Source organism: Arvicola amphibius, chromosome 3 (genome assembly GCF_903992535.2).
Source record: "Arvicola amphibius chromosome 3, mArvAmp1.2, whole genome shotgun sequence".
NCBI classification, from domain to species: domain Eukaryota; kingdom Metazoa; phylum Chordata; class Mammalia; order Rodentia; family Cricetidae; genus Arvicola; species Arvicola amphibius.
Window position 1 is genome coordinate 7,703,488 of NC_052049.1, and position 26,514 is coordinate 7,730,001.

General features: G+C 43.3%; 1 protein-coding gene across 1 annotated transcript in view; it reads right to left on the reverse strand.

Annotated features, from left to right (window-relative positions):
* Ctnnd2 (catenin delta 2) overlaps positions 1–26,514 on the reverse strand; it is a 623,964-nt gene that overhangs the window by 115,300 nt on the left and 482,150 nt on the right. The window contains exons 12-13 of the mRNA XM_038323012.1: positions 7,690–7,807; positions 1,845–2,030 (exon numbers count right to left, since the gene is read on the reverse strand). Coding sequence (XP_038178940.1) covers positions 1,845–2,030; positions 7,690–7,807 — 304 coding nt within the window. The remainder of the gene's footprint in view (positions 1–1,844; positions 2,031–7,689; positions 7,808–26,514) is intronic.

A 26,514-nucleotide genomic window follows, 5' to 3' on the forward strand; every position in this document is an offset into this window, starting at 1 on the left:
GGCTTCCCCAGCACAATCCTAGATGGTGGGAGATGCTTTTTCCTCTGTATCCTTATGCCATGGCTGTTATTTCCAGGGGAAAGCAGTGTGGGCCCTGTGGTCACGGAGCATGGCTACAGACAGGGAGAACCCATTGTATTTCCATAAGGTCCTGCTTTAGTTGGCTCAAGGGCAGAATGAGCAGAACTGTATTTCCTGGCTCCCTGATGTCCTAGCACAGCACTGACGGATAACATGGCAGCTAGTATATAATGCCAGCATTAAAATATTGAGTGAACACCGACAAGATGCCCTTGGCAGCCCTATGGTGGGAGGGTATAAGTGGCTGGGTTAAGAATCACAATTCGGTCCTTCAGTCCTTTCAGGGACATTAGAGATGCAAAGCTTTGATTTCTGACAGAGGAAAAAGGCAGAACTGGGGCTCAGATCTCTGAGTGGGAAGGCTCTGCCCAAGGCTCAGGGAATGGCCCTTTCAGAGGCATGGGTAAGTAGGACGTGCAGGTCCAGATGTTGTGGGAAGCACCTGGGAAAGAAACTCTCAGGAGCTGCACTTAGCTGGTATTCCCAGCTGTGGACTTCTATCTAATACTGAGGCCGGCCTTTCAGGTAAATTTAGAAAGGAGATTTAAAGGGCATTCCTGCTAATCCTTATTTATTTAAAGAAAGGAAAACACTTTCTTTACTTGAAGCAAAACTATTTCTCACATCATTTAGAATACTGTACTATTCATATATATACATATATGAATACAAATATATTAGTAAACAAATATATCTTCTTGGATTCAAAGTTTGGCTACAGAGATGGCTACGGGCCCTGTCTCTTCTTAGCAGCCACTTCTTCAGGTTAATCAGGTCATGGGCTGACAAAATTCTCACCAATTGGATGCATTAGTTCGGTGTCCAGAAAAAGCCGGCCATGTGACCTCAGTGTCCAGAGGAGGACACTGGACGTGTGAGTGCTGAACATGAGACTTTCCTGTGTGAGGGAAGGTGGACACGCTGTGCAGCGTGGAGGGGAAGACTAGAGGCCCGTGTCCATCGGACAGGTGCATTGTCTGAGCAGCCTACTCCAGTGCAGGCTTCCCCGCTGCTTGCAGATGGGCAGCTCCACCATGCCTTCTTCCAGAGGCACTGGGGGTGAGGGCTTTCATACCCCAGAGACCCCAGGGACAGACTGAAGGCTCTGTCTGCTATCCTCACCACCACCCCGAGGAGAGTTGCCTAATGGCCTTCACTGTGCAGCAGGGGAACCGTCCCATAGGTGTCTACAGAACAGAGCATTCTATGTGGAGGAGGCTTCCTTCTCTAGCTACAGCGTTCTGGATTTACCAAAATGCTCCCAAGACCAAAGTTCTGACATCACCCACTTGTTAAGCCTACAGATTCTTATCCCCACCTCCCGGGGGTTAAACATGACAACAACCCAACCTTCTGAACCTGTTGTCAAACATACACTGAATATCATGCCTCTTCTGTCAACTTCCCTGCTTACCCACCTTTTCCTGTCCTTGGCATTCCGTCACCTTCATGGCAGCTGCCTTTCCCCACCCTCAAAGGGGACTGAATACATTTGTCACTCAACATACAGGTGTCATACCTGCCTCTATGCCTCTACCTACACTCTAGGAACTGGGTCACTGGAGTATGTTGATGGCTTTTTCTTTACTTGGGAAGTTTCTACCCAGCCTGAACTAGAAGAAAGGAAAATGATGCAGACACGCTAGCGATTTTCACCATACATTGTAAAAGCAGAGCCCTGTTTCTTTCTATATACCAATGCGGCTTTAATATCGTAGTGAGGAAGGGGATAATTGCATGCAGCTGCGAGCAGGTAGCATCACCTGGTCCTGGGATTTCTTTTTCTTCTTCTTCTTGCCCCAGCACCCGGAACTCTCTGCATCCTTGCCGTTGGCCTCCCCACAGAGCAGCCCGTCCAGCTCGTCTGTGCCCATGTGCTGTCCCTGAGACGTTTCTGCTGCTAGCCGGTAGGAGAGGTTCCTCAAGATGCACACACAGTTTTCAACGGTCTGTAGCATCCCCAAAAGAAAAAGGGAAACGGAGGGGTGAGTATAAGTCAATCAGCAGGCGCCTGCACTGGAAAGGCGGGGAGGAGTGAGTGTAAGCCAATCAGCAGACGCCTCCACCCTGGAAGGACACAATGGTCCTCACTGCATTTAGCTCCTGCTCTCAAGGGCTCCACTAGCAGCTACAACTGGAAGAATTTGGATAAAGTTGGAAGGTCCTAAAACCATGTCTCTCTTGACAGACAATAATCATCAACCCTGGGTACTTTAACAAACACCAGTCATAGGAAATCAAAATACATTTGTGAGAACTGGAAAAACTCATAACTACAAGATCACCATTTACAGGCAACTCCAGCCAGGAGTTTAGGAACCCAAGTCACTATACCACAGGGGGTGGGTTTAGTTCCGCTCTGGTTGGGGATGCCTTTGCATATCATTTACCAAGGAATAATACAGTTTCAGTAATGCTGGAGACCACACAGGGGAGTCCATTAGCCTGGGACTTTCAACATTGTCTTGGCTTTGGTGTGAATCCTAGCTCTGCCCAGTGGCTGTGTGGCTCTGTGCACAGTGACTACCCCTTTCGTGCCTCTGTTTCTTCATTGGCAAGCCAGTAATGATACATGCTCCAGCACCACAGGACTGTGCACAGGACAGGATGAATTTAGAGACCTGGTGTCCACTTGTTGCTGTCACCGCTAAGTTGGGGAGGTAAGGCAAAACAAGTTCTAGTGGCTTCTAGAAGCTGAGAGCAAGGTTCAGGAAGCTGCATCCTGCAGGCTGGAGCCAACCTGAGGCTAGTCTTACTACAATGCTTTCACAAATCTGGCAGGCCCATGTGTTTATGACCACCCCTGCAGAGAGCAAAACATATCCCAGGACTGCTATCAGGAACAACAGAATTGAGACAGAGATTGTGGGACCCACACTTGTCCTTTGACCCACTGTAGAAAGTGCTTCCCTGAAAGAAAGCCGACTTTTAAGAACACGTTTTATTTACTGTGTCTGTGTTTGTATGTCTGTATATCCGTGTCTACGTATCTGTGTCTGTATGTGTCTCTGTTTGCCACAGCACACACGTGGAGATCAGAAGACTGCCTCCTGGAGAAGTTTCTTTCCTTTCACTATGTGTTTTGTGGATCAAAGTCAAGCTGCCAGCAGCCGTGTGCAGCAAACATCTTTACAGGCTGAGCCATATCATGGGGCCTCAAAATTGACCTTTTAAATTTTATTCTCAGGGAAAACAATTAGGGGAAGTTGAAAACAAACCCTTGCACCTTGGCGGTTATGTTTCCGAGACCCACTATGTGAATACTAAAAACAAGAAACCTAATTTCATGCTGAAGAGGGAAGGGGATGGGTGGAGACAACTAGAGGCTGCTCACTGATGAAAGCCATCCCTCTTCAGTCTGGGCTCAGTGCCAGCACAGGCAGAGGACACGGGACTCAGATTGTGGCCTGTTGCCCTCATTGGCAGGATGCAGGTAAAGGGCAGCCTGTGCTCTTTACCTGATTAGGGGTGCTGTGACTGTCAATCAAGAAAAGTGGTTCTCAGGATTCACTCTGGGGTCCATGCCATCCTCAGCTATTTTTTTTCCCAGCTTGCCAAGGTTTCATGACTGCTAATCCCACAGGCTTTGAGCCAACTTCATTTTCTGTTTGGAGCATCCTTTCCACATCAGGCAAGGGAGCCGGCATGAAAGCAGGTAAGCACAGGAGGACACAATAAAGACAGACACGTCTCTCCTTGAAAGGGAAATGTTAGGGTATAGGTCGGGACAATTTTCAAATCATCTCAAACTGATTTCTCTTCCATCAAGGACTCTGGAGACTAAGCTTCCTTCTCATGATGTTGTTTATCCTCCCTGGGGCTTCGGTGTTCTTGGAACAGGACTAGGGAGACTAAATCTGGAGGTTCAAAGAAAGCTTTGCAATCAGTCTGCATTTAGGGAGATGGTGTGAGGAGGAGCTGGAGACAGGAAGCAGAGAGGGCCTAGAGAGGAAAGTTGTGCTTCTTATAAAGCCTCCTGGAGTTGGGGGTTAGCTAGGTTCCCAGTTCAAGAGCACTTCTCTAAACAGAGTGTGGAAAAGAAGAAAAGAAAGACCATTGGCACCAGCAGGCGTGTGGCGTCTGGTGGATATGTTTGTGACATCCATTACTGTCAACAGTGCTTTTTAGTGCTCTTCTTGGTCACCAGGGTCATTTGGACTCCTTATTTTCTATTAGAACAGGCTAATTTGGGAGTCATCTGTGGAGCGCTCCACCATATGTTACCCATTCAATAAAGTCTCCCAATTATAGGAGCAGAGCCACGAGCTTGCATGGAATGCAGGCTCTTATTCATTAACTTCTTTGGCCTTAAAGAGAATGTGCAGTCATGTCTCCCCCTCTAACTTGTCACTGTGAAAGCTCAGAAGCGGCCAAGCTGAGGGCTGAGTGGAAAATTATGGTGCAATAATAATATGTTAAAAGTCAATAGTACGATCCAGCCAGCAAGGCATGGTGGAGTAATTTAACACCACACTGGATGGAGCCCTTCAACAGTCAGGGCATGTGGTTATGAGGGTCCTTCCTGTCACCAGTTAAGAGCACTTGAGTACAGTGCTCTAGAGAGTGGGGGATGGAGAGGGCCCTGTCCTGATGTTCAGCCCACTCCCTACTCATCAGGGATACTCCAAGTCTTCTCACTCAAGCCTGGAGAAGTCCTCCACGCCAACTTCATCTCTTAGAAAAAAAACATAGACATTAAAAGAGATCATCTCCCAGTCTCCCAGGGGTATTAGGCGTCTGCTCATCCAAGCAGCCAGACAATGACGCTTAGGCCACAGAGCATGATGGTGCTCCCGCCCTGTGCTCCGCAAACTGCCGAAACCTCCTGAGAGGGGAGCAGGAGAGTTTGGCGGAGGCATGAGGCAGTGGCTTTTATTCTATCCACCTGCAAGGTCTAGACAAAGGGAAAGTGTTTTGGATCCATCAAACTCACAGGCTTAGTGTCTCCATGCCTTAGTCTTTTGCTGCTGTGAATATTAAAGTGTTCAGCACGGCCACGGCAGTGAACTACCTACACGTGTCTATTGCACCAACAGGCTCCCGTAAATACTCAAGATTTCTTGACTGGTCACAACTTTGGGGATTTAATTTTCTTGTCAACAGTATTAATAGGTCTACAACAGTTATTAAGGGCCTTTCCAGAAGAGGGATGCTTGTCTTTGTTATATAACATCTCATCCTTGGAATTAGTAGTATGTGGTGCATGACTGACCCTAGGACCAGGGAGCATCAGGGATGGGAGGACAGCAGTGTTTACAACTGGATGGAGCCAGTGTTCACAGGACCGTACTCCTGGAAGACACCTTGGGCCCAACTCTTCAGGGTTCAGATATCAGCAAAATTTTCTAAGTTTCTTAGTAACTGTAATGTATAGTCAGAGTTAAGAAGGGTTATGATAACTCACCCATAAGGCTAATTAATGGCTGAGGATACTGAATTATTATTTAAGATTTATTTTTATTTTATGTGCACGATTGTTTCATTGCATGTAAGTATGTATAGCATGTGTATGCCTGATACTTACAAAGCCAGAAGAGGGCATTGGTCCCCTGGAACGGGAGTTATAGACAGTTATGAACTGCAGTGTGGGATCTGAAAACTGAACTCAGGTTCTCTGCAAGAGCAGCAATTGCTCTTAACTGCTGAGTCGCCTCTCTAGCCCCCAAATTATTGTTCTTTTGTTGTTATCCTTTCTTTGAGACAGGTTTTATATACCCTAGGTCCACACTGAATTCAGTGTAGCCGAGGATGACCATAAACTTCTGATCTTCCAGCCTTTGCTTCCCAAGAGCTGGAATTCCGGTGTGTGTGACTCATGCTGTTTATGTGGTGCTGGAGCTTGCACACAGGACCTCCTGCAGGCACTGTAAGCACACGCCATACAAACTGAACCCCACCTATTTGCTTTCCATCTGACTTTACAATCATATTCCCTTATGTACCCTTTCTAAGTAGTTCATTTCAAAACTCCATCTACTCAGGCAAGAATTTAATCCATAATATCATCAGATCATGATTCATTTTTACATGGGTAAATCCTTGAGGCCAGAGTTGGATAATCAGATTTGGAAGGTGGAAATGGGGTCCTCGCAGGTATCTTCCCCAGTTGTTTCAAAGGCAGTTCTGATGAAGAGTTAGCGCTGGAAACCACGGGATCAAGGCAGTGGCTCTCAGCAATACCAGCTGAGCTCCTCACAGGACATGTTCCGTGTTTGGGGACACTGTTGTTTGGCACTATGGATGAGAATTCCTGAAGAGAATATGGCTGCACAGACCGAGTGATGAAAACTTCCACCACTGTGGAGCGCTAGGAAAGCTACAGATCGAGTCTAAGTACAATTAATTATGGGTAACCTTTAACTCACTACGCAACCACTCTACCTTCTTGGCCTGTCCTACCAGGAGATCTAACGACCCGTGACGAGCCAAACCTTTTGGGATGCGTTCACAGAACTCTAGCTCTCTCCCAGTGAAAGGACGAGGAGTGTTTTCACGCAGCACCTAAGGCCTAAACTCTAGTTCTTTCCAGTGTGTTGTGGCCCGCCTCTCCGAAGTTCCCACCAGTGCGTTCTTAAAACCACGACTTGTAATTTCCTGGGTTCTAGTACTTTAAAAACTCCGTGAAACTGATTCTGTGTTGAAAAATTAGAACTTGGAGTAACATGAATCCATGTTCCCAGATCATGGTCACTAAAATCTGGCTCCACATTAAACTGTCTTATGGCCTTTGAGTTAACGGTTGTGTTTTTGTGTCCACTGTACCATGGTGGTAGATGGGAGTGGGGAAAGCTGTTGGCATTTAGTGGGTAGACAGAGGCCGGAAAGTGTGCTGAGCAAGTCCAGTGCACAGACTCTCACAACAGAGGCTTGCTCTGCTCCAGATGTCTACAGTAGGAGCTCTTGATAAGTCCCTGTTAGAGAGCGACACTTGTCACATGCATTATTTGTAAAAGTCTACATGGCATATGGCCATATACCAGGATCCTACAAGATCACAACTTTCTAATTGTCGTGAATAACTAATTTAATTAAGATAAAACAAAATATCTCAAGTACTGGAGAGGCCCACCTAATAACGGATTCTCTCTGAGTTTGTGAACCAACGCAGTGCAGTGACACTGAGCACAGCACGCCGGAAGCACTTTGAAAATTAGAAAAAGGTTTTGCAGTCACTTAAAAACAGCCCTTAGTATAATTAATATAGTTAGTTATTAAAATTTAATTTATAAGAATTTATATTTATTCAAATCTCAGAGAATTTTAATATCTTCATCTTTACAAGTAGATTATTATTTTTTTAAGAGTGCAAGCCAGAGGCTCAGATTTGTGCGAGTTTACTCACCCAGGACACCCACGGTTGTGTTTACTCACAACAATCTAAATTTCACTTTAGCTTACCGAATTTTCCGAAACAGCAATTTTCAAATGCTGGTCTAAGCTACAGTGAGCATCCCTTTAGAGGTTTGGTCAACGCTGGCATCCTATCCGGACAGAGCTCGGAACGTCAGTATGAAGCTGAGTGATAGCTTCCCTTGGCTGGTAGCCCTTGTTTAATTCCAGGAGCACCTTTAACCGCTAAGAAGCTGTATCTATGCAAACAACACCAACCTTGCTATCGATCTCACTGCTCCCCAGCGCAGACTGAATCACATACAGCAAGGCATCCGTGAGCCCATCACACTCCCGCATCCTCCGGCGGGCCTCCTCTCCAGCTGAACTTACATTCCTGAAAGGCAAAGGAACATGACAGTGACCTTCAGACAGCTGCCAAGAGACCACCCTTAAGAAGAATGCTATTTTCCCATTTAAAATGCTTAGTTTTACCAAGTAGATGTGGCTTCAACAAACACATCTTGGAGCTAATTCATAAGCATCTATTGCAACTTGTTAAAGAGAGAATGCAGAATTCCCAACAAGCTATGTCAGAGTCCTAGGACTCTTGAGGATTAAAGACTTCTAGAAACTTCAGAGGCTCAACATCACTTACAACTGAAGAAGGAATCAGAAGCTTTTTGAACATTCTTCTTTAAGAAATCTCAAGTATTTTCACAGAGCTTCCAACTTACTAAATACCTTAGAGATCTATTTTTTTATGCTTTTTACATATACCTTTTACCCCCGTACCAGAGTATACTTGTTCATTCTAGGAACATAACTTTTCTGTGTCATTGGGATGTCTCTGACATAGCCCATAGGAAGGAGGTACACCACACTCTTTCCCGTGTTACATATCCTGAGCTAAAGGCAACTGAAGGAGCCTGTTTAATACCTCACATGGTTAAGCAGACATTCTTCTAGCTCTACAAAAGACGTGTGATGTCCTAGTAGATAAGAATCCCTGGCAGGTTATCAGAGAGAATCTTTGGGAGTGCTGTTTATTTATTCTGTCACCTAAAAACGTTCTATTTACATTTATGATTCAGCTCCAACTGAGACTTTTTTTTCAACGACTACGGACAATACAGAAAGAATGCTGGAAGGCACAAGATTGGAAGAATTGGAGAGCACCTGGGAAACAAGGGTAAGAGGGCGAGAGAGTGCCATGGCTCTCAAAGTTGGAAATCCTGATGATGACCTTGAAGGCAGCTAGAATGTAGTGTTGCACTCTTCTTTGGAATCTGACGCTAAAATCTTGGATGGAGGGGGATAACATGCACCTCCTAGAGCACGACAGAGCATGACAGGGCATGACAGAGCATGACATCTGTACTCTAACTCCATGGATGAGTTTACTGCAGGAGTGGTGTTCTTTGCGGACTGTTGGGAGCTGAAGAGGCTAACTACAAGAATCTTGCTTTTGGGCAGAGTCTGGAGTGAAGGCAGCAAGGGTGACTTCATTCCATCAGCTGACTGGCATGTGCTCTCTCTCGTTTCACTCCCAGTATCAGTGGACACTGAACTTATTTGAAGACGAAGGAGCTGAGCCCCAACAGAGGTTTTGGGAGTCAGTGAAGGGGATGCAATGAAACCCGAGTCAGTGGAGGAGGGAAACTGGAGCACTACGTGGCTGGTGCGGGATCTGGATGATTGGTTCTGTTTGGGATTTTAATTTAATGAAAAGAAAACAGGTGTAATGCTGTTAAAAGGCTACTGATCCTAACTATTTACTTTGATATCTAAATGTTTTATAGGGTGGGTTAAAATAGGATCAATCAATACTTTAATATAACACTGTGAAAGGTTATTCAATTTAAATAGGATTTTTTTACTGATCTTAAAATATAAATAGAAGATTTTAGTTGCTTAGATAAGGCAACTGGGTAAATATTAAAAACATTTTAATGTGAATTCTTGTAAATCCCAGTCTCTGTTTCTGAGAAGGTATCTGGTGCAGATGAAGCAGGAGAGGAGTAACTGTCTGTTAGGAAAAATCTGTGAGCGGCACGGTGGTGTCATTCTAAGCCAGAAGGGAAATTCTAAAAGAATGTTATAGATCATGCCACCTAGAAATGATTTCCACCAGGTTGAGCTTTGTAGACGTTCAGGAAACTTGTCAAAAATTTCATGGCACGAGGAATGCTGGGCAGCAAGGGGTGTGTGATTCTTGCTTGGCGGGTGAGTTTTCCCAAACAATTATGGAACCCAGACTTTTTAGAGATGACTCACACACACCCTAGCACCCTTACTTCCTCTTCACTGATAACCTCAGCCATTTTTCTGTTCAAGCTCATGGTGGTGGCAAACTACTTCCTTTCAGAAGACTTTACGGAAGGTGAAATTGAGACAAACATAAAATAAATTCAGACAAACATAAAAAAATTCTTTTTAACAATTATGATCCAAACTTCAAAGACATTTGTGATACGTTCAAGTGACCAAACCTAAGTAACCATGGAATAAAAGGAATTGAGATAAGGTCCAAAGTCATAGACAGTTTTATTCAATGAAATTAGAGCAGAAAATTTCCCATGCCTAGGGAAATAAATATCTAACTAAATGAAGCATAAACAATTCCAAGTAGAAAAGACAAGTGAAGAATCTTTCTATGATATGTCATAGTCAATATGCTAAAATTAAAAAGCAACAATATAAAAAGCTATAAGGAAAAATGCTAACTCATATGAAAAGGGAGAAATGCAAGAATAATATCAGGACTTTCTTCAGCTACCCTAAAAGCAAGGAAAGATATGCCAAGTCATGAAAGTAAATGCTAACCAAAATCATGTGCTTGGTGTACCTAGCAAAGTTATGTTTTAAAACTGCTAAAACTAAGTCAACATTTCAAGAACAAATTTAAGACAATTCATGCCAAACTAGCCAGCTCCTCAGAAAAATTTTAAAGGCATAGTGTAAGGGAGTAGGAAGAAAGGCCATCTCATTTATGAGAACATAGGAAGCAATATATTACACAAGAGGAACAAATGGACAAAGACAAACTGGGAAGGAACCAATCATGGCCAACACACAAAACCAGTAAACTTCCAATGCTAGCTAATAGGTGAAGGGGAAGAGAAATGTCAGTATCCCAGTCAATCAGTATATAAATGAGGAGAACCACAATAAATAGCAAACTTTTCTCAGTAACCACCTAAAATGCAAATGGTCTCAATTCACCAATTAAGCAATACAGACTAACTGACTGGGTTAAAAATTAAGATCCAACTGTGTGCTGTCTAGGAGAGATACACTGATGTGGTAAAGAAATTCAAAACATGATAGTCAATGGATGGAAATTACTTCCCAGGAAGACAAGCTGCAAACCAGTTGGCATATCAATTCTTATATCTCATAAAATAGATATTGAAACAAAACTAGTTAGGAAGATATAAAGAGGACCTTTAGAATTTAATAAAGAGAACAATTCATTGAGAAGATATTTCTACTGTAAATATTTATGCACCAAATCTTGCAGCTCCCAATTTCATTAAAAAAAAAAAAAGATACCGCATGGTTTCTGACAAAATGATACTTGGAGACTTCAATATCTTACTCTCATATTTAGGAAGTTTTTCCAAACTAAAACTTAGAAAAGAAAGTCAGAGCTAGACACACCATGGGTCAGCTGGATTTAACAGACATCAGCAGACGAAGATCGCTGACAGATCTGGGCTGTACTTCCCTCTACAGCTGGTGGCACTTTGTCTAAACTTGAACATGTCATAGGCTACAAAGCAAGCTTTCATGACAAAAAAAAGTGAAACAAGACCCAACTGAAATACTTCCTGATAGCTCACCCAACCACAGCCAAATAAAACTAGAAATAAACTGTGAGAGAAGCCTGAGAAACAACACAAATACCTGGAGACTCAATAATAAAGTTAGATGGTGAAATGGCTCACTGAAGAAAGTGGGACAAAGAAGGGACTAAACAATTCCCATAATCATATGAAAATGATGGCACAACTGAACATAAACTTTGGGATCTGTACTTCTGACATCTTGACTATGTCATATCATAGAAAGAGTCTTTTCTGGACTTCTTCATGTCTCTTTTATATGAATGTCCATTTCCTTCTCTAGGTTTGGATCTTTTCTCCTATAATTTTTTTTGAATGTATGCCAGGCAAATATTGACAAACAGGTCCTCGGAAATCTTAAATAAATAACCCAGTGTGCCTCGGAGTTTTAGAAAAACAAGAAGGCAGATTCAAATGCAGTAGGCATTAAGAAATAAAAGATACCAGGATACAAATTAATGAAACAAACATTAAAAGAAAATACATAGAATCAATCCAACAAAGATCTGGCTTTTTGAGACAATTAACAAATTAATACAATTAGAAATGAAGAGAGAATTGTTACAACAGGCTCAAGTGTAGTGAATGTTTTAAAAACTTATATTTGAAAATCTAAAAGAAAAAGATATACTTCTAAACTTATATGACCTACCAAAATTAAAATCAAGATATATAGAAAATTTCAACACACCCATAGGAAGCAATAAGATTGATACAGTAATAGAAATCTCTCCACAAAGAAAAGGCCAATTCTACCAAAGTTTATAAGATCTAACAATCACACTTCTTACACAAAATACAAAGGAAAGGACACCACCAAAGGTATTCTAGAAAGCGAGTATTACCATGATACCCAAATCTGATAAAGAAGTAAGGCAAAAGCTAGCAATCAATCAAGGAAGGGAGGGAGGGAAGGAGGAAGGCGGGCAGGCAGGGAGAAAGGAAATGGCAGACCAATTTTCTTGATGAACACAGATATAAAATTTCATAACAAAATACTTTCAAACTCAATTCAAGAAAATGTTAGTGGATCACAGATTATCATCACATTGGTTTCATTCTAGGGATTCAATGTTAGTTTACTATATCATTAAATACATTTAATCATATAAATTGTCTCAAGGGCGGAAATCACCTCAAAGTTCAATATTTTGCCATGATAAAAGTACTGAAGAAATTAAGAATAGATGAGTTCATATGTCTACATAACAAAGGCAGAATATAGCAAGTCTATCAATAATACTGATCCAAGTAGGAATAAAAACAAAGAATAGGATATCCTCTAAAATAAGAAAAAAACAAGACAAGGGTGCCCAATCTTTTCATTCCTAGCCACTGTGACTTGAAGGCCATGGAATAAGACATGAGAAAGATAGAAATGGATATAGATCGAGAGGGAAGAAGTCAGATTTTCCCTCTTTTTAGATAACACAATTCTATATTTGAAAGAAAATACAGACATTCCTAGAAAACACGATCCCGTTCTGTTTCAGTCAGAGCGGCTATCAAAAAAAAAAAAAAAAAAGAAAGAAAGAAAGAAAAAAAAAAGAAAGAAAAAGCTCCTGCCAAGAAAGTGGAAAAAGAGGAATCCTTCTTCACTGCTGGCTGGAGTGGCACCTGGCTTAGCTACTACAGAAATCAGTATGAAGACTTCTCAGTAAGCTGGAACTAGAACAAAAACATGACGTAAGCTATATCACTTGCGGGCCTAGACTCAAGTGACTCTGTCAAAACCCAAAGATATCTGCTCATCTCTGTCATAGCAAGGTAACAGAACTATCTCAGGTGTCCATCTTCCGATGAATGTAGAATGAAACATGCATGTAATAGATTTTTATTCAGCTTCAAAGCAAAGTTATAAAGGTTTGAGGAAACTCGGTCATCCTAGAAATCATCCTGCAAAGGACTGTAATGTCTTAGAAGGACAAACACTGCGTGTTCTCGTTCAAATGTAGAGCTTTGCTTTTAATATCAAATTGTGTGTGTGTGTGTGTGTGTGTGTGTGCAAATACACGTGTGTGTCAGTGTGAAGTGTGGGGTGTAGATTCTGAAACTAAACAAAAGAAAGAGGTTTAAGGAGGCAACCACATGCACATGTGTTTATAACGGGGCACCTGTGACGCAAAAGCACAAAGGAGGCTCCCAGAGGAACAGAGGTACAAGTAGGACAGATTTGGGATAAAATGGGAGGAGAATCAACCAAACACTTATCTATGAAAATCTGTAACCACAGCTTTTACTTTCTGTGCTAACTGAAGATGATCAAAGTTTTAGAAAAGTATTATCTGAAATGCCAGTCAAACATATTGAGAAATATTAAACACATTAGGATTAGCCATAGCTCTGTATACTTTCACTGGGGAGTAGAAGTGACTTAAGAGCTCCTGTTCTCCCCAACCCCCACATCTCCAACCCCCACAGCTGAGTACAAATGGTACCTCATCACAGCCCAGTCAGAGCTGTTTCCTGAGAAACACATTTCCTTAATTTTTAAAGGATTAGCACAGCCTTGCTATTTGGATTACTGTGCACCTGGCTGTCTTCTCTCGAGGAAGGCAATTTCTTTATAAATCAAGATGACAAGGGCTTGGTAATTGCTTTGCTGAGCTGCAGGGACAGAATGCTTCAGTGGCCAAAGACCAGCTACCTACTGCGGCCAGCAGAGAATCCTGCTGCTATTCCGTACTCCGAGCATCCGTTGCTGCACGGACTCCCCCACGGTCCCCAGGTCACCTCATAAACGAAAAGTAGCAGAAGGAGATGGATAAGCTCATCTTTCATTGACGATTAAACACTGTCCCTTTTTAAGACTGCCTGGGTATGTGCCTTCTGCAGTCAGCCATGCATCAGGGAACATTGTTCCAGGGAAGCCCAAAGCAGAACCAGAGGTACCTGAGTTGAAAGACCCCCCCTTTCACTGTCAAGTACTACCTGGGGCTTTAGCTACATGATTCCAATTAGACTAGATGGTTGCCATGGAGTTAACGGCTCCATGAAATGTCTGCTGAAAGTTTTCCGTTGGGCTAAATTACAGGGAAATCACAGGGCTAAGAACACGAATGCTGTGTGGCTAAAGCCATTAGCTGGGAACCTAATTGTGCATGTGGCCCTTTGAGCTCCCCAAACATGCCCACTCTGTTCACATTTGTTTCCTATCTGGCTGTACTAACAGCATGAGCTGTACTCTCTGGCATTTGATCTTTTGGTGACCACTTCCAGAACTGAAGAGTGTTTTCATGTGGTTCAGATAATGCCCACCTCCTTTGATTACACTAACATCCAAAGTTATACTTACATGTGACTGACCCGAAGACCCGAGTATTAGTATGGAAATGCCCATATGAACTACAGATCTGGCAACTGTACCTTGGTGAAATTCACACACCACTGCAGCAAGCATTTACACCACGCTAAGTAGTGGGCTGGTGATGGCCCAGTTATAAAAGTACTAACTGCTCAAGAAAAAAGGCAAAGATCCAAAGTGAATGAAGTTCACAAATAAAAAGTAGTAAATATTTCCTTCCCTTTTCTGCTGATTGATCCAAATTATTCATCAGCCAGATGTGGTTTCATATGAGACATCGGACAACTTGAGCTTTATACCTATATTATACACATATGAATATGTGTGTTGCATAATGTGAACATGTATATGTATATAATTAACATGCGAGGGCACGGAAATTGAGGTCCCCGGCAAAATCCACGCCTGTGTTGAAGATACTACTACTATGGTGACTGATTTCAGTTGTCAACTTGACACAGTCTATGATCACTTGGAAAGAGTCTCAGTTAAGTATTTTCTGTTTTGGGCTGGTCTGTGGGACATTGTCGTAACTAAATTAACCGATCTTGGAAGACCCAGCCCATAGTGGGTGAAGCCATTCCCTAGGCAAGGTGTCTGAACTGTACATAAGTGAAGAGATGAAGCTCAGAACAAGCAGGGTATGACATGTATTTCTTTCTCTCTGCTCTTGACTGTGCTGTGAGCAGGGCACTCAAGTTCTTGCTCTAACTTTCCCTCAACAATTAACTATAGCCCGGGGCTGTGATCCAAATAAACCCTTTCTCCTCTCAGCTGTGTTTTGGTCCCATCGCATCACAGCAACAGAAAGGAAGCCAGGACAATGACTACTCAGAACTGTGACTGCAGAGCACTGCACCGTTACAGATCCAGGGTCAGGTTATCTTGGGCCATCACTAGCGTCCTCAACGGCCACTCGCTGCCTGTTTCTGTCTGTGGTCTCATATGCTTGTGAATCTCAGATACAACCTTCTGGAATGTGTTAACTTAGTAGATCATCAACCCCAAAGCTAAGAATATTCTCAGACAGAATCTGAAGCCTAAAATCAATTTCCCCGCTTCAGCAGAACCTGATGTTCCCACCAACGTATTTGAAAATGGTTTGATTTGTGAGTTTCTTTCCTCGTGTCGCTGTAAAAGCTTCACGAGACCATTTCTATTTTGGAACATGGTTTTCAGGGCAATGAGAATCTGTGTTTTCAGGGTCATGGTCACTCATCTTTAGTTCAAGAATAATGTGTCTCTTCTTGTCTTTGAAGTGAGACCTGTGTTTGCCGTCAAAAGGAACAATGAAAATATAAATTCAATACTAATTTTATTGAGCCTCCAGGAAGAGAAGCATCAAATGATGACATAATCCAACTCCTTGTAGTATGAACTCTTCATAAATTTTTTGAGGCAGGGTCTCTCTACATAGGCCTACCTGCCTGTAACTTATTATGTAGCCTAGGCTGGCCTCAAACTCACAGAGATCCACCTGCCTCTGCCTCTTAAGTGCTAGGATTAAAGGTATATGCCACCACAGAGGTCTCTGGCTTGGGCCTGCTCCCTCAGCGGTCCCTCCCTTGTATCTGCTCCTGTGGAGGTTGCTGCCTTAGGCCTGCTCTGACGGAGGTCACTGGCTCAGGCCTGCTCTGGTGGAGATTGTTGGCTCAGGTCTATTCCTGAAGGTGTCCCTGGCTTGGGCCCCTGTACCGCAGATGCCTCTGGCTTGGGCCTGCTCCTTCAGCAGTCACTCCCTTGTAGTTGCTCCTATGGAGGTCGCTGCCTCCATCTTTTGGGGAGCAGAAGAACAAAACTGACAAGAAAGGGATCACTAGAATTGGTCTGAAGACTCTCAAGATCTGGGTTATTAATAGATATTAAAACGAGCCTTTTAATAGGCATTTCTCCTCTTCGCCTAATTCCCTATATGCAGTCATGTAATCTTTTATATTTATTTATTTGAAGGAAATTTTTAACAAACTGTACTTCAAAGCCTTAGTAAAGCTGGGAATCTAAGGGGTTTCTAAAAGCTTACTTATCTGGATGCTAAGTCTTCCTCCAGGCATGACTCTTATTTACATGACAGCTTTGATCATGCAGTCATAGCTTATTGGGTACCAATAACAACCACAAGAACCCTGAAAGCATATTCAGAGAAAAGAACTGTCTGTGCCTTTATAACTTAGCCGCTCCTCCTGTGTAACTCCCCAGCCCTCCTAACTGCTTGCCATCAGCATTTCCCCATCCTGACTTCGGGGTTCTTGCCCTGCCTGGCTGGGTGGAATGGCTGGGTTAAGTAGCTAGGAGCAGAACAGTCGAAAGCCCACGTTCTGTTAATTCAGGCCAGGCCCATTTAATGTCCTTTTCCTTCTGAGTGTTTGGTGTTGATGGTGAACTCAACAACATTTGAATGTTGAGTTTCTCTCAGGGTGACAATATTGGGAGGTGGCGTCTTTGTTGTCCTTTAGGTTATAAAAGTGGAGCCTACCTGAAGGAATCACCGCTCTCATGAAGGAGAAAAGACTCTAGAGATTTGGTTAGTTCTTCCTCTACCTCGGGAATGCACAGGAGAAGCCACTACCTGTTTCTAGAACACGACACTTGTGAGAATCAATCCATTCACATCCTCTGCTCTCAGATGCCGTCTTCAGAGTAGTGACAAATCTTTGTGGTTATAAGCTACCCAGCTGCTATACTTTGTCATGGAAGCCTGAATTAACTATGACTATTTTCTTATAATTCTTCCTTGCGAGGGGAAGTAGGGAGGAGGGCTCTTAATTTATGATAAAAATGCTACTAAAAATGTCATTGGACCAAAAGATTAAAAACTGTATCCAAAATAGAAGTAATTTAAAAATTAGGATATATATATATATATATATATATATATATATATTGCCTTAGAAATGTACACATCTCTGCAAACTCTTAAATCATGACTTAAGCTTGAAAACTCATTTGGTGATGTTACGTGGGCCAAAGAATGTCACAACTAGTATGAAAATCCAGATTCCAGTAGATGGGTTAGAGACAACTGTGTAGTTCTGCTAGGTGAATGCTGTCCTTCTGGGGCACAGAACTTTGTGATTATAGAACCGTACATTCTGTGACTTTAGTTTGCGGTAATTTGTCTCGACAGCCCATCAGAGCCTGAACCTCATCAGGCAATTTTGCATACATGTTCATTTTAACATTGCCACATGCAGACTTAATTGATACTAGAGCAGTCTTATGGTTCTTCTTATGGGAACATTTTAAATACTTTTAACAAGATGGGAGATAGTCATCAGGGCTTTTAGATGCCACTTGTTGCGACAATTCAATCTGAGCAGGATTCTCATCAACCTTAGGCAGGACCCAAGAGTAACGCCCCATGTTCACTGCCACCAGATGGGGCACTCAGTGAGTGCAGGATAACAATACCCATGGCAGGGTGTATCATCTTATTTGACTGCTGTGGCTGTGGGAGGAGTGATGCTTTGGAATTCCAGGGACAGTACCAGCTGTGTCATAAGGTCAGATGCAAAGGCACGCTGCGGATCCACAAAGCAACATTCTAGGCAGGTCATGAGGTGGCTGTGAAGAGCTGAGCTTCATGATTTAAACTAAGAACACCTAACGAGTGCCACCATCGAAGGGTTTTTAATCTGTGTGTCGTTCCTTCATCTCTTTTGGTTTGGAGCAAATATAAATATTTTATTTGAAAATTATACATTTAACCAACTTATTTTCTTCCCCAAGGAAAATCAAAGTACAGAAGAGAAGGTGTTTTTCTTCACACTCAAGCCTAGGCACACCTCCCTGTCACATCCTCACTGTACTTTGTAGATAATTAGGATTCTTAGATGCCTGGGACAAACCATAACAAGACATCAGCATGGTGCAGCAATAACCTAGAAGCCAGAAACTTGAGATTTTCTTAAATCTCATCCTAATCTAATTGCTTTTATGACTAACCCTTTCATGAGTATTAAAATAGAAAGATTTTAGAGATCCTCTAGCCAGTAAAAAACACAGCTACAAGAAGGCAGAGTAGGTGAACATTTTGTTTAAAATATATACTGCTAGAGGATCTTTATATGTCATACAAATGTATACGCTATAGCTGCTGCAACTAGGCACTGATTGGCTTCACTTAATCTGATAATTTGCTAAAATCCCCCCAAAACACACTGTGCCACTTTAATTTTAATCATAAGTACTCAACTTGGAATATTTTTATAGAATGTGAAAAAAATCAAATCACAACGTTAGTTTATTCCAAGTTAAAAGAAATTACAAGTTCCTGTCTTGTGTTGCACATGGACACATCCGAAAGGCTGTGTGTCCATGGCTCTTGGTCTCTACCAACCCTGGTTGCACACTGCAAGGTGTACCATGGTTTCCATGCAGCTACAAACACTGGGGATGAGCTCTTCATTGGATCTGAGTTTTGGAGAAGGGTTAGGCAGCAGCATCTACCTCTGCAGCAGTACTGGCCAATGGGAAGAAGGCGTGCATATTTGTGTTAGCCCTTATCCAACCCCAAGATCTTATGTTGAAGCTAACCTTCAGGGTGAGGGTATTCAGAGGTGATGTGTCTGGGAGGTGATTAGGTGGAAAGTGGAACCCTCATGAACGAGATCTTACAAGAGAAGCCCGGGGGAGAATGCTTGTCCCTTTCCTCATGGGAAGACACAGCAAGAAGGCACGATGTATGATATAGCAAGCAACCATCCTGAGACACTGGCTGGGTTGGCCACCTCCATCATCTCAGCCTCTGGGACAGAGGAAAACATTTCTGTTGTTTTTGAATTACGTGAGTGCAAGTATCTTGTCATAGCAACCTGCATGAAGATAGCGAGCCCTTTCTTTTCCCTTTTAGCTATGGATTGATTTGCCATGGAGACCACGGATTAAGTTAGTAATGAACAGAAAAGAAATAATAGGCGGAAAACACAGGCTTACCCAAAGTGAATCTGTGCCTGCCATGATGGAGAGATGTGAAAGAAGAGATGGGAAGCGGGAAGCAGGCAGGGAGAGAGGGAGGGAGGGAAAGAAGGATGGAGGGAAGAGAGAGAAGGAGTGAGAGAGAGAGAGAGAGAGAGAGAGAGAGAGAGAGAGAGAGAGAGAGAGAGAGAGAACAGTGGAGATAAAGATAGGAGGTTTTAACCAGAGATGGACTGATTTGGAGGTTTCCCTAACAGTTACTCTGTCATGTGCCAGGATGCTTAACTTGTCAGCAGTATATGCTTCTGGTCCTTGACTCTTTCTCATAAAGCCTCATTCAATTGGCCCTCTGTATGCTATGAATATGTTTTATTACCATTGGTCAATAAAGAAGTTACTTCAGCCTATAGCAGGGCAGACTATAGCCAGGCTGGAAGAGCTGTGTAGAGAGAGTAAGTGGAGTCAAGGAGATGCCATGTAGCTGCTGAAGGAAAAGAACAGGCTGGCCGAAACCTTCCCGATAGGCCACAGCCTGTGGTGATACATAGATTTATCAAGATGGGTTAATTTAAGATTAAAGAGCGATAGAGAAATACGCCTGAGACATTGGTCAAATAGTGTTGCAATTAATACAGCTTCTACGTGATTCTTCGGGTCAGGGTGGCCAGGAAACGAACGAGCAGTCTCCGCCTACAATATGTGACCCTGAAATTCTGCTCCTAGCCATCTACCCTAAAGAATTAAAAACAAACACCCATAGAAGGGTACTAATATCAGGGTTATTCCTAGTGTCCAAGGAATGGACACAGCCTAACTTAATGATTGAGTACCCGGGACAGTGTATTCACAAAGGGGTATTATTCAGACACAAAGGAGTAAGACACTGAGATACAAGTTCTCATTTGATTTACTGCTCACAAAAACTAACCAGAAAATGGATGAACCCAGAACATATATTACATGTAAGCAATCTCCATGCATTGCATGATTCCATGGATGTGAAATACACAGAACAGGTAAATCCAAGGAAATAAAGCACAGGTTGGAACTGCCAGGGCCTGGGAAGAGGGCAGGGTGACTGTCCGCTTCATGAGGCCATGGCTCCCTTTGCAGGCGCCACAGTTTGGAATTAGACACTAGTGGTTTGCAGTTCTTTAAAATAGCTTTACGCCATATGATTTTTCACTTGAGTTTTTATGAAAACAAAACACAACAAAAGTTAAGTGAAGGAAATGCCCATGGGATGGGGGATTACGACAGAACTTAGCTGTTGGGTCTAACTTTTCTGCTGGCTAGAATTGCACTCATGCCTGAAAAGCTGGATCTCTAGGAGTCCCTGTGATCCTGATGGTCTGTGGAGTCTCCTGAAATAGTCTTCACAGCCCAGTGAGTTACTAAAGGAAGAGGAAGAAGCCTGCGAGGGGAGAAGCAAGGTGCCCCTCTCTCCACCGGTCTGTTTCCTGTGGGAACTGTTGCACGTTCCAAGCCCTGGGATGGATTCTCAGACAGGCAGTCTCAAAAAGTCTCCCTCAGCAGCTGCAGAACTTCCCCACCGACTGCTTGGTGGGAAACAAGAGAATCATCGGTCTCAATGATCTGTCCTCAAATGAGAATTAGCCTTGGGAAATCCGAATAAATCGCATCTTTTCCCTATTAAACCCATTGCTTCAGGGCAGGATGAGACTTTTTGCCCCATCTGACTGGGGAGTGTTGTCCTGTCCATCTGCTTCATCTGCTTAGAGTGACAGGGGTCAAAAACAAATGACACTTAATCATGCTGACCAGCCCTGAAGACAGTGCTACTCACAGTGGAAAAGAAGTAAAATTCCTTTCTGTTCTAGAAAGTAGCTCATTGGTGCCACTTTCCCACACGCTAGGGAGAAAGCCTGACCTTCAGGTGCTGCCAGACTGAGCCAAGGGCCAGAGCCAGGTTCCTCCCACAGCCATGGGTACTCACTCACTGTGACAGGCCACAAGCCACACCTCCTGGCGCACTCCAAAAGGTCACGGTGCCTTTTCCTCTTACTTGAGGTAATTACCTTTTCCAGAAAGGTAATTTGCTCCAACCACCTGACCCACCCTTGTGCCAACAGAGCTGTAAGATCAGTCAGGACTACTTCTGGTGGCCCATGTGACAGGACCTTCATTGGCTTAAATTAAATTAGCTTGCAATTAGTGGTTACACTGTTTACCAAAAGAAGGTCAGGTAAAAATGTAACCCTGGGAAGAACAATGGCCAGGACATGAAAGTCAACGTAGCATGCCTGTGGAGCATCACAGGGCATGACCAATCAGCTGGCCTCCTCAGGGAATAGCCAGTTGCACAGACAGTCTTTATGCTAGCCTAGCTTCTTCCCGGTAATAGGTTACCTAAAGAGAAACGTGATTAATTGTAGAGAATTCATTAGCTCCAGTCAGTACCTCGGTGACATCATGTCTTCAGTGCCGGTGCAGAGCTTGTTAATGGGGAATAATGATGCAGTTGCCCCTCCCGGGAACAATAATGAAGAGCACAGGTTAATCAGAAGTCTTAGCTAGTCTGTTCTCTTACTTAGCAGATCAAGAGATGGAGAAATACATTCATGACGCAGTCAGAAAAGCTCAGAGTCCAACAACATGAAGGTAAAGGTATTCACTTGTTTTTTCACCTTTCCCCTTCGTATTCTTAATTTAATCTTCCAGTAAAAGGAACCGGAATCAATTGTGAATATTTTTGTTGCCTAAGGATGAACGGGATCAGGAAATGAGAATGAGGGGCGGCAGAATGAAGCAACATGGTGCAACACTGGCTTAAGCATCCAGCTCTGAGCTCGCAAGACAGCATGAGGCACAGTGCAGTACTGGCTCAAGCATCCAGCTCTGAGCTCACAAGTCAGCATGAGGCACAGTGCAGTACTGGCTCAAGCATCCAGCTCTGAGCTCACAAGCCAGTGTGTCGGTGGTGAGACCTCTGACTCACACATCTGCAACGCTTTTGAGGGCTCTCTCATTTGTTAAGCTTCTCTTCTTCTAAAAGGACTCACACAAGCAAGCAGGGGCGGGGGGGTGGGGAACCATCATCAGTTGGTCTCTGCTCTTGTGTGAACCATACTCACTTTGTGCTTTGGTTCCAACTACGCTTGCTGCTAACTATTTTAACATAATCCCACTTTGCAAAGGAGAAGTGCATACAAGCAGACATGTTAAGGTATTACAAAGGTTTAGGATGTAAACTATAAGGTAAAAAGGTTGAGTTTTTTCATCGTGCACTGTCAGGTACTAGAGTTGCTTCTTTGCATCTTCAGAGAAACTGTTCTTTACACAGTATTGGCAAAGCAATCTGGGATGATGTATATATATACACACACACATATATGTGTATATCATATATACATACACTATATACATATATATATATATATCATATCAAGAAATTGTGATGATTTAAAGGATGAACTACATTATTTATTTCTGAAGGACACGCTCTCTCTTATAAAAAATGTTTTATAAAAATAAATATTAAGTACCTCGTCCCCACATGGTAGATGAGGGGTGGGGCCAGACCTCCCACCCAGTTCATGGCACCGGATCACCTGTCATCGTGCTCCCCCCATCCACTGGGTTAGCTCTATTGAGCTGCCCAGGCGAAGTTCAAGGCCCACTCTCCCAAGGGCTGCAGTTGGTGAGGGGCAGGTCAGTCTTCCCACTCGCCTGTCTTTGGAACCAGCTTTTCCAGCTGCAGTTGCTAGGGGACACAGACATGAGGCTAGCTCTCCCGTTCTCAGGTATTCAGAGCCAGCTTACCCACACCCCCAGGCCCTGAGGGCAGGAGAGCAGGAGAACTGGCCCCACTCCTTGCTGCCTACTACAGTGGGTGAGCTTGCAGGGCAATGCTGGAGAGCTGGCCCTGGTGGCGTCAATGAGGGAAAATTGGCAGGCTGCCCAATCCAGCTAACACTCAGGCTGAGAACCAGGGCTATGAGTTGGTCCACCCCAGCATCCACCTCATCTATTAGCTGCTGGAGCATGTGAAGAGGCCGGATCTACAGATCCACCATGACACAAGACAACAACAAGACATCCCAGAGGAGTCCCAGTGAGGGCCCAGTATTGAGGGTACAGCAGAGGTAAGAGGTCTCGAACCAATGACACATTGCAAAGGACACTTCCAAGTAAATCTACATGGACTAAAGGGTGTACGGTGTGACTCACTTTGTCACACACACTACAGCTGCCACACTGAGACTTTTCTTCTAGGTTTTTGTTTTGGTTTTTGCGTTCATTTTAAATTCATTGTATTATGGGTGGGGGTTGCTAGGGCAGAGGTGGATATGAAGGGATGGGGAAATGAATGGGATCAGAATGCATGACTTGAAATCCAGAAAGAATCAATAAAAAAGTCTAAAATATTTAATATTTTGACATATTGGTTGGGAATGAATTACATTTCACTGAGTTTTTTTTTAAGGAAGCAATTTCTTCACATTTAAAAATGTAATGGAACTATCAGAGTATTTATATGCTGACAGGAAGAACGATTTTTGCTTTTTTGACCTTTTGAGACAAGGTCTCAGTCTATAGCTCAGGGTGGCCTGGAACGCAACAAAATTTAGGCTGCATTGGAAACTTCCATCTTCCTGCCTCTATTCCTAAGTATTGAGATTAGATCCAAGTATAGCTAGAAAAAAAAATGAATAAAAGAAACCAACACTTACAACCAAATTAAAATAAAGAAACATTTTAAACTTTAGTTATTGCCTGTAAAATGGAATGAATAGCATATTATGGGATATTTATGCTAATCAGTTATCTTTAAGGTGAAATCATTATATGCTCACCTTTTCTGACTAAGTGAAACAACATATTGTTTGGGAAGAAGTGGTCCTCATTACTGGTTCATGCAATATGAATGCTGGAAAAAACTATGGATAATTAGAGTAAATCCTTTCCATAACAGCATGAGGACCTGAGCTAGGGAACAATATACACGGCAACCATGTAAAACCCAGGAATGGCAGTGTGTGTCTATAATCACAGCCACAGGGAGACAGGCATGAAGATTCATGGGGCTTGTTGGCCAGCCAGTCTGGCCAGTTGGTCTGCTAGACCCTGTTTCAAAAAATAAGACAGCAGGAAACTGAGGAAGACACCTAACATTGACTTATAGCCAATACATGCGCACAAATACACTGGAAAACATATACACACACACATGCACGCACACACAGATACACACGTACACAGAGAGAAAAGAGAGATACTCTGTTTTGTGCTAATTTGAGAAAATACACACATCTGTCTACCTCAGGATGGATAGGCAAGGATGTCTGCTGCTAATCTGTGGACACTGTCCCATTTGCTTATCAGCATGACCACAGCACATAGTCCATGGCTTGGAGCATGAAGGACACCCAAAGGAATATCCGCAAAGAGAACCGGGCTTTCAGTTGATGTAACACACTCTTCTGGCCTGGATTTCACCAGGAAACTTCCTGATTATGCACTGGTACTTTATGCAGTCAGTCCACAGAGAGTGAAATGCTGGTGTAGACTCCATGAGCGTGCTTGGCTAGATTACAGATGAAGGAGTGTCACGGACTGACAGGCCCTGGCTGCTGTGCCCTGAAATGCATCCCTGTGTCTGCCTTCAGATGAAGGTTTCATTTCCCACATATGCTGCAGCCAGTTGACTGAGATCTTAGCAGCACCCATGAGGCAGGCTCATATACAGGAGACTCAGCTCCCGTGAAGAGGTCTGGGCTAAAGACCTCTCCAGAGGCTGGATGAGTTCTGTCAGCCTGACATTCCAGTGCCACCTCTTTGCCTCATTCCTTCCTCCCTCTCTCACCATCTCCCTTCCCTTTTCTTATTTGAGGGAAACCTGTATCTTGCTTTGATGGCTCTCCTGGTTCCTATGTCCATTTTCCCTTAGAGGTGTGGTATCTGAACAGATACCTTCCAGGAACTGCTAATTTCCTTTTGATGATTTTGGAGGACTCTGGACTGAGCCAGCATATCTATCTCGCCATAAATACACAGGTGTATTTGAGAAGGGCTTGTCTCTGTCTTGCATGGAGTAAGGAGCCTAGCTCTGGTGTCATACAAGACTATGATTCTCTCTTTCACTAACTAGCTTGAAGAAGTCACTCTACGAATATTAACTTCTGGTAGAAGTAGAGTTAAGCTGAGAATTCCTGTTTCACACTCTACCACTGTGCTGAGCTCCAGCTTCATCTCCCCCCGGGGAAGGAAATGAACAGGGAAGCCTGCATACAGGACATTTTTACAGTCTGTGTTTATGATCATTACCACTTGGAAATGGGACCTAAAAGCTAACATTAGCTATTTTTACTTAGGTCATAAAATAAACGTTTTGTTTGTACTATATAATGAGTCAAACATACTTCATGCTAGTCAGCATGATTTTGCTGTACAAAGGTTTGAAGCTATTGAACGTTGTTTGCTACCATTTCAGCATTCTGGGTGTGTTGGCAGGACATAGGAAGCATCTGAGCAAAGCCTCAGGAAGGTTAAGATGGAAACACAATAGCTTTTATCCACAGAAGCGAAAGACCTAAAGGAAATAAAATGATGCGGAGGTGGAATTTCTCCAGGAAGAAGGAGCCAAGCTGCTGCCAACTGGCTCCACTACTGTTGCCAGTGAAATGCTCTTCTAGGCAGGTGACACACTAGCCAGGGAGAAGGTCTGGGCTATTGAAACGTGACAGGAGTCTGGATAAGACACTCATGGGGAACTGGCTGAAGGGAAGCAGGAGCTGGGGAGAGATGCCAAAGTGAGATTTCACCAAAGACAACAACACACTCTTTCAGGTCAGTGCCTGGGTGAGTTCTGAAGGATCATGGGAAATATGCTGGGCAGCCTGGAACAGTGTCCTTAGCCTACAAGGGCAAATGAGGGTGGATGGATGCACTTTCCATGCCCCTTTAGAGTCTCAAAGATCAACCAGTAAAACACCAGAAACAAAGTTAAAGGATGTGTAGAACGCAGTTTGGGGGCATGTTACTTTAGCAGAACAATAGTACTAAGCTCTTCCCAGG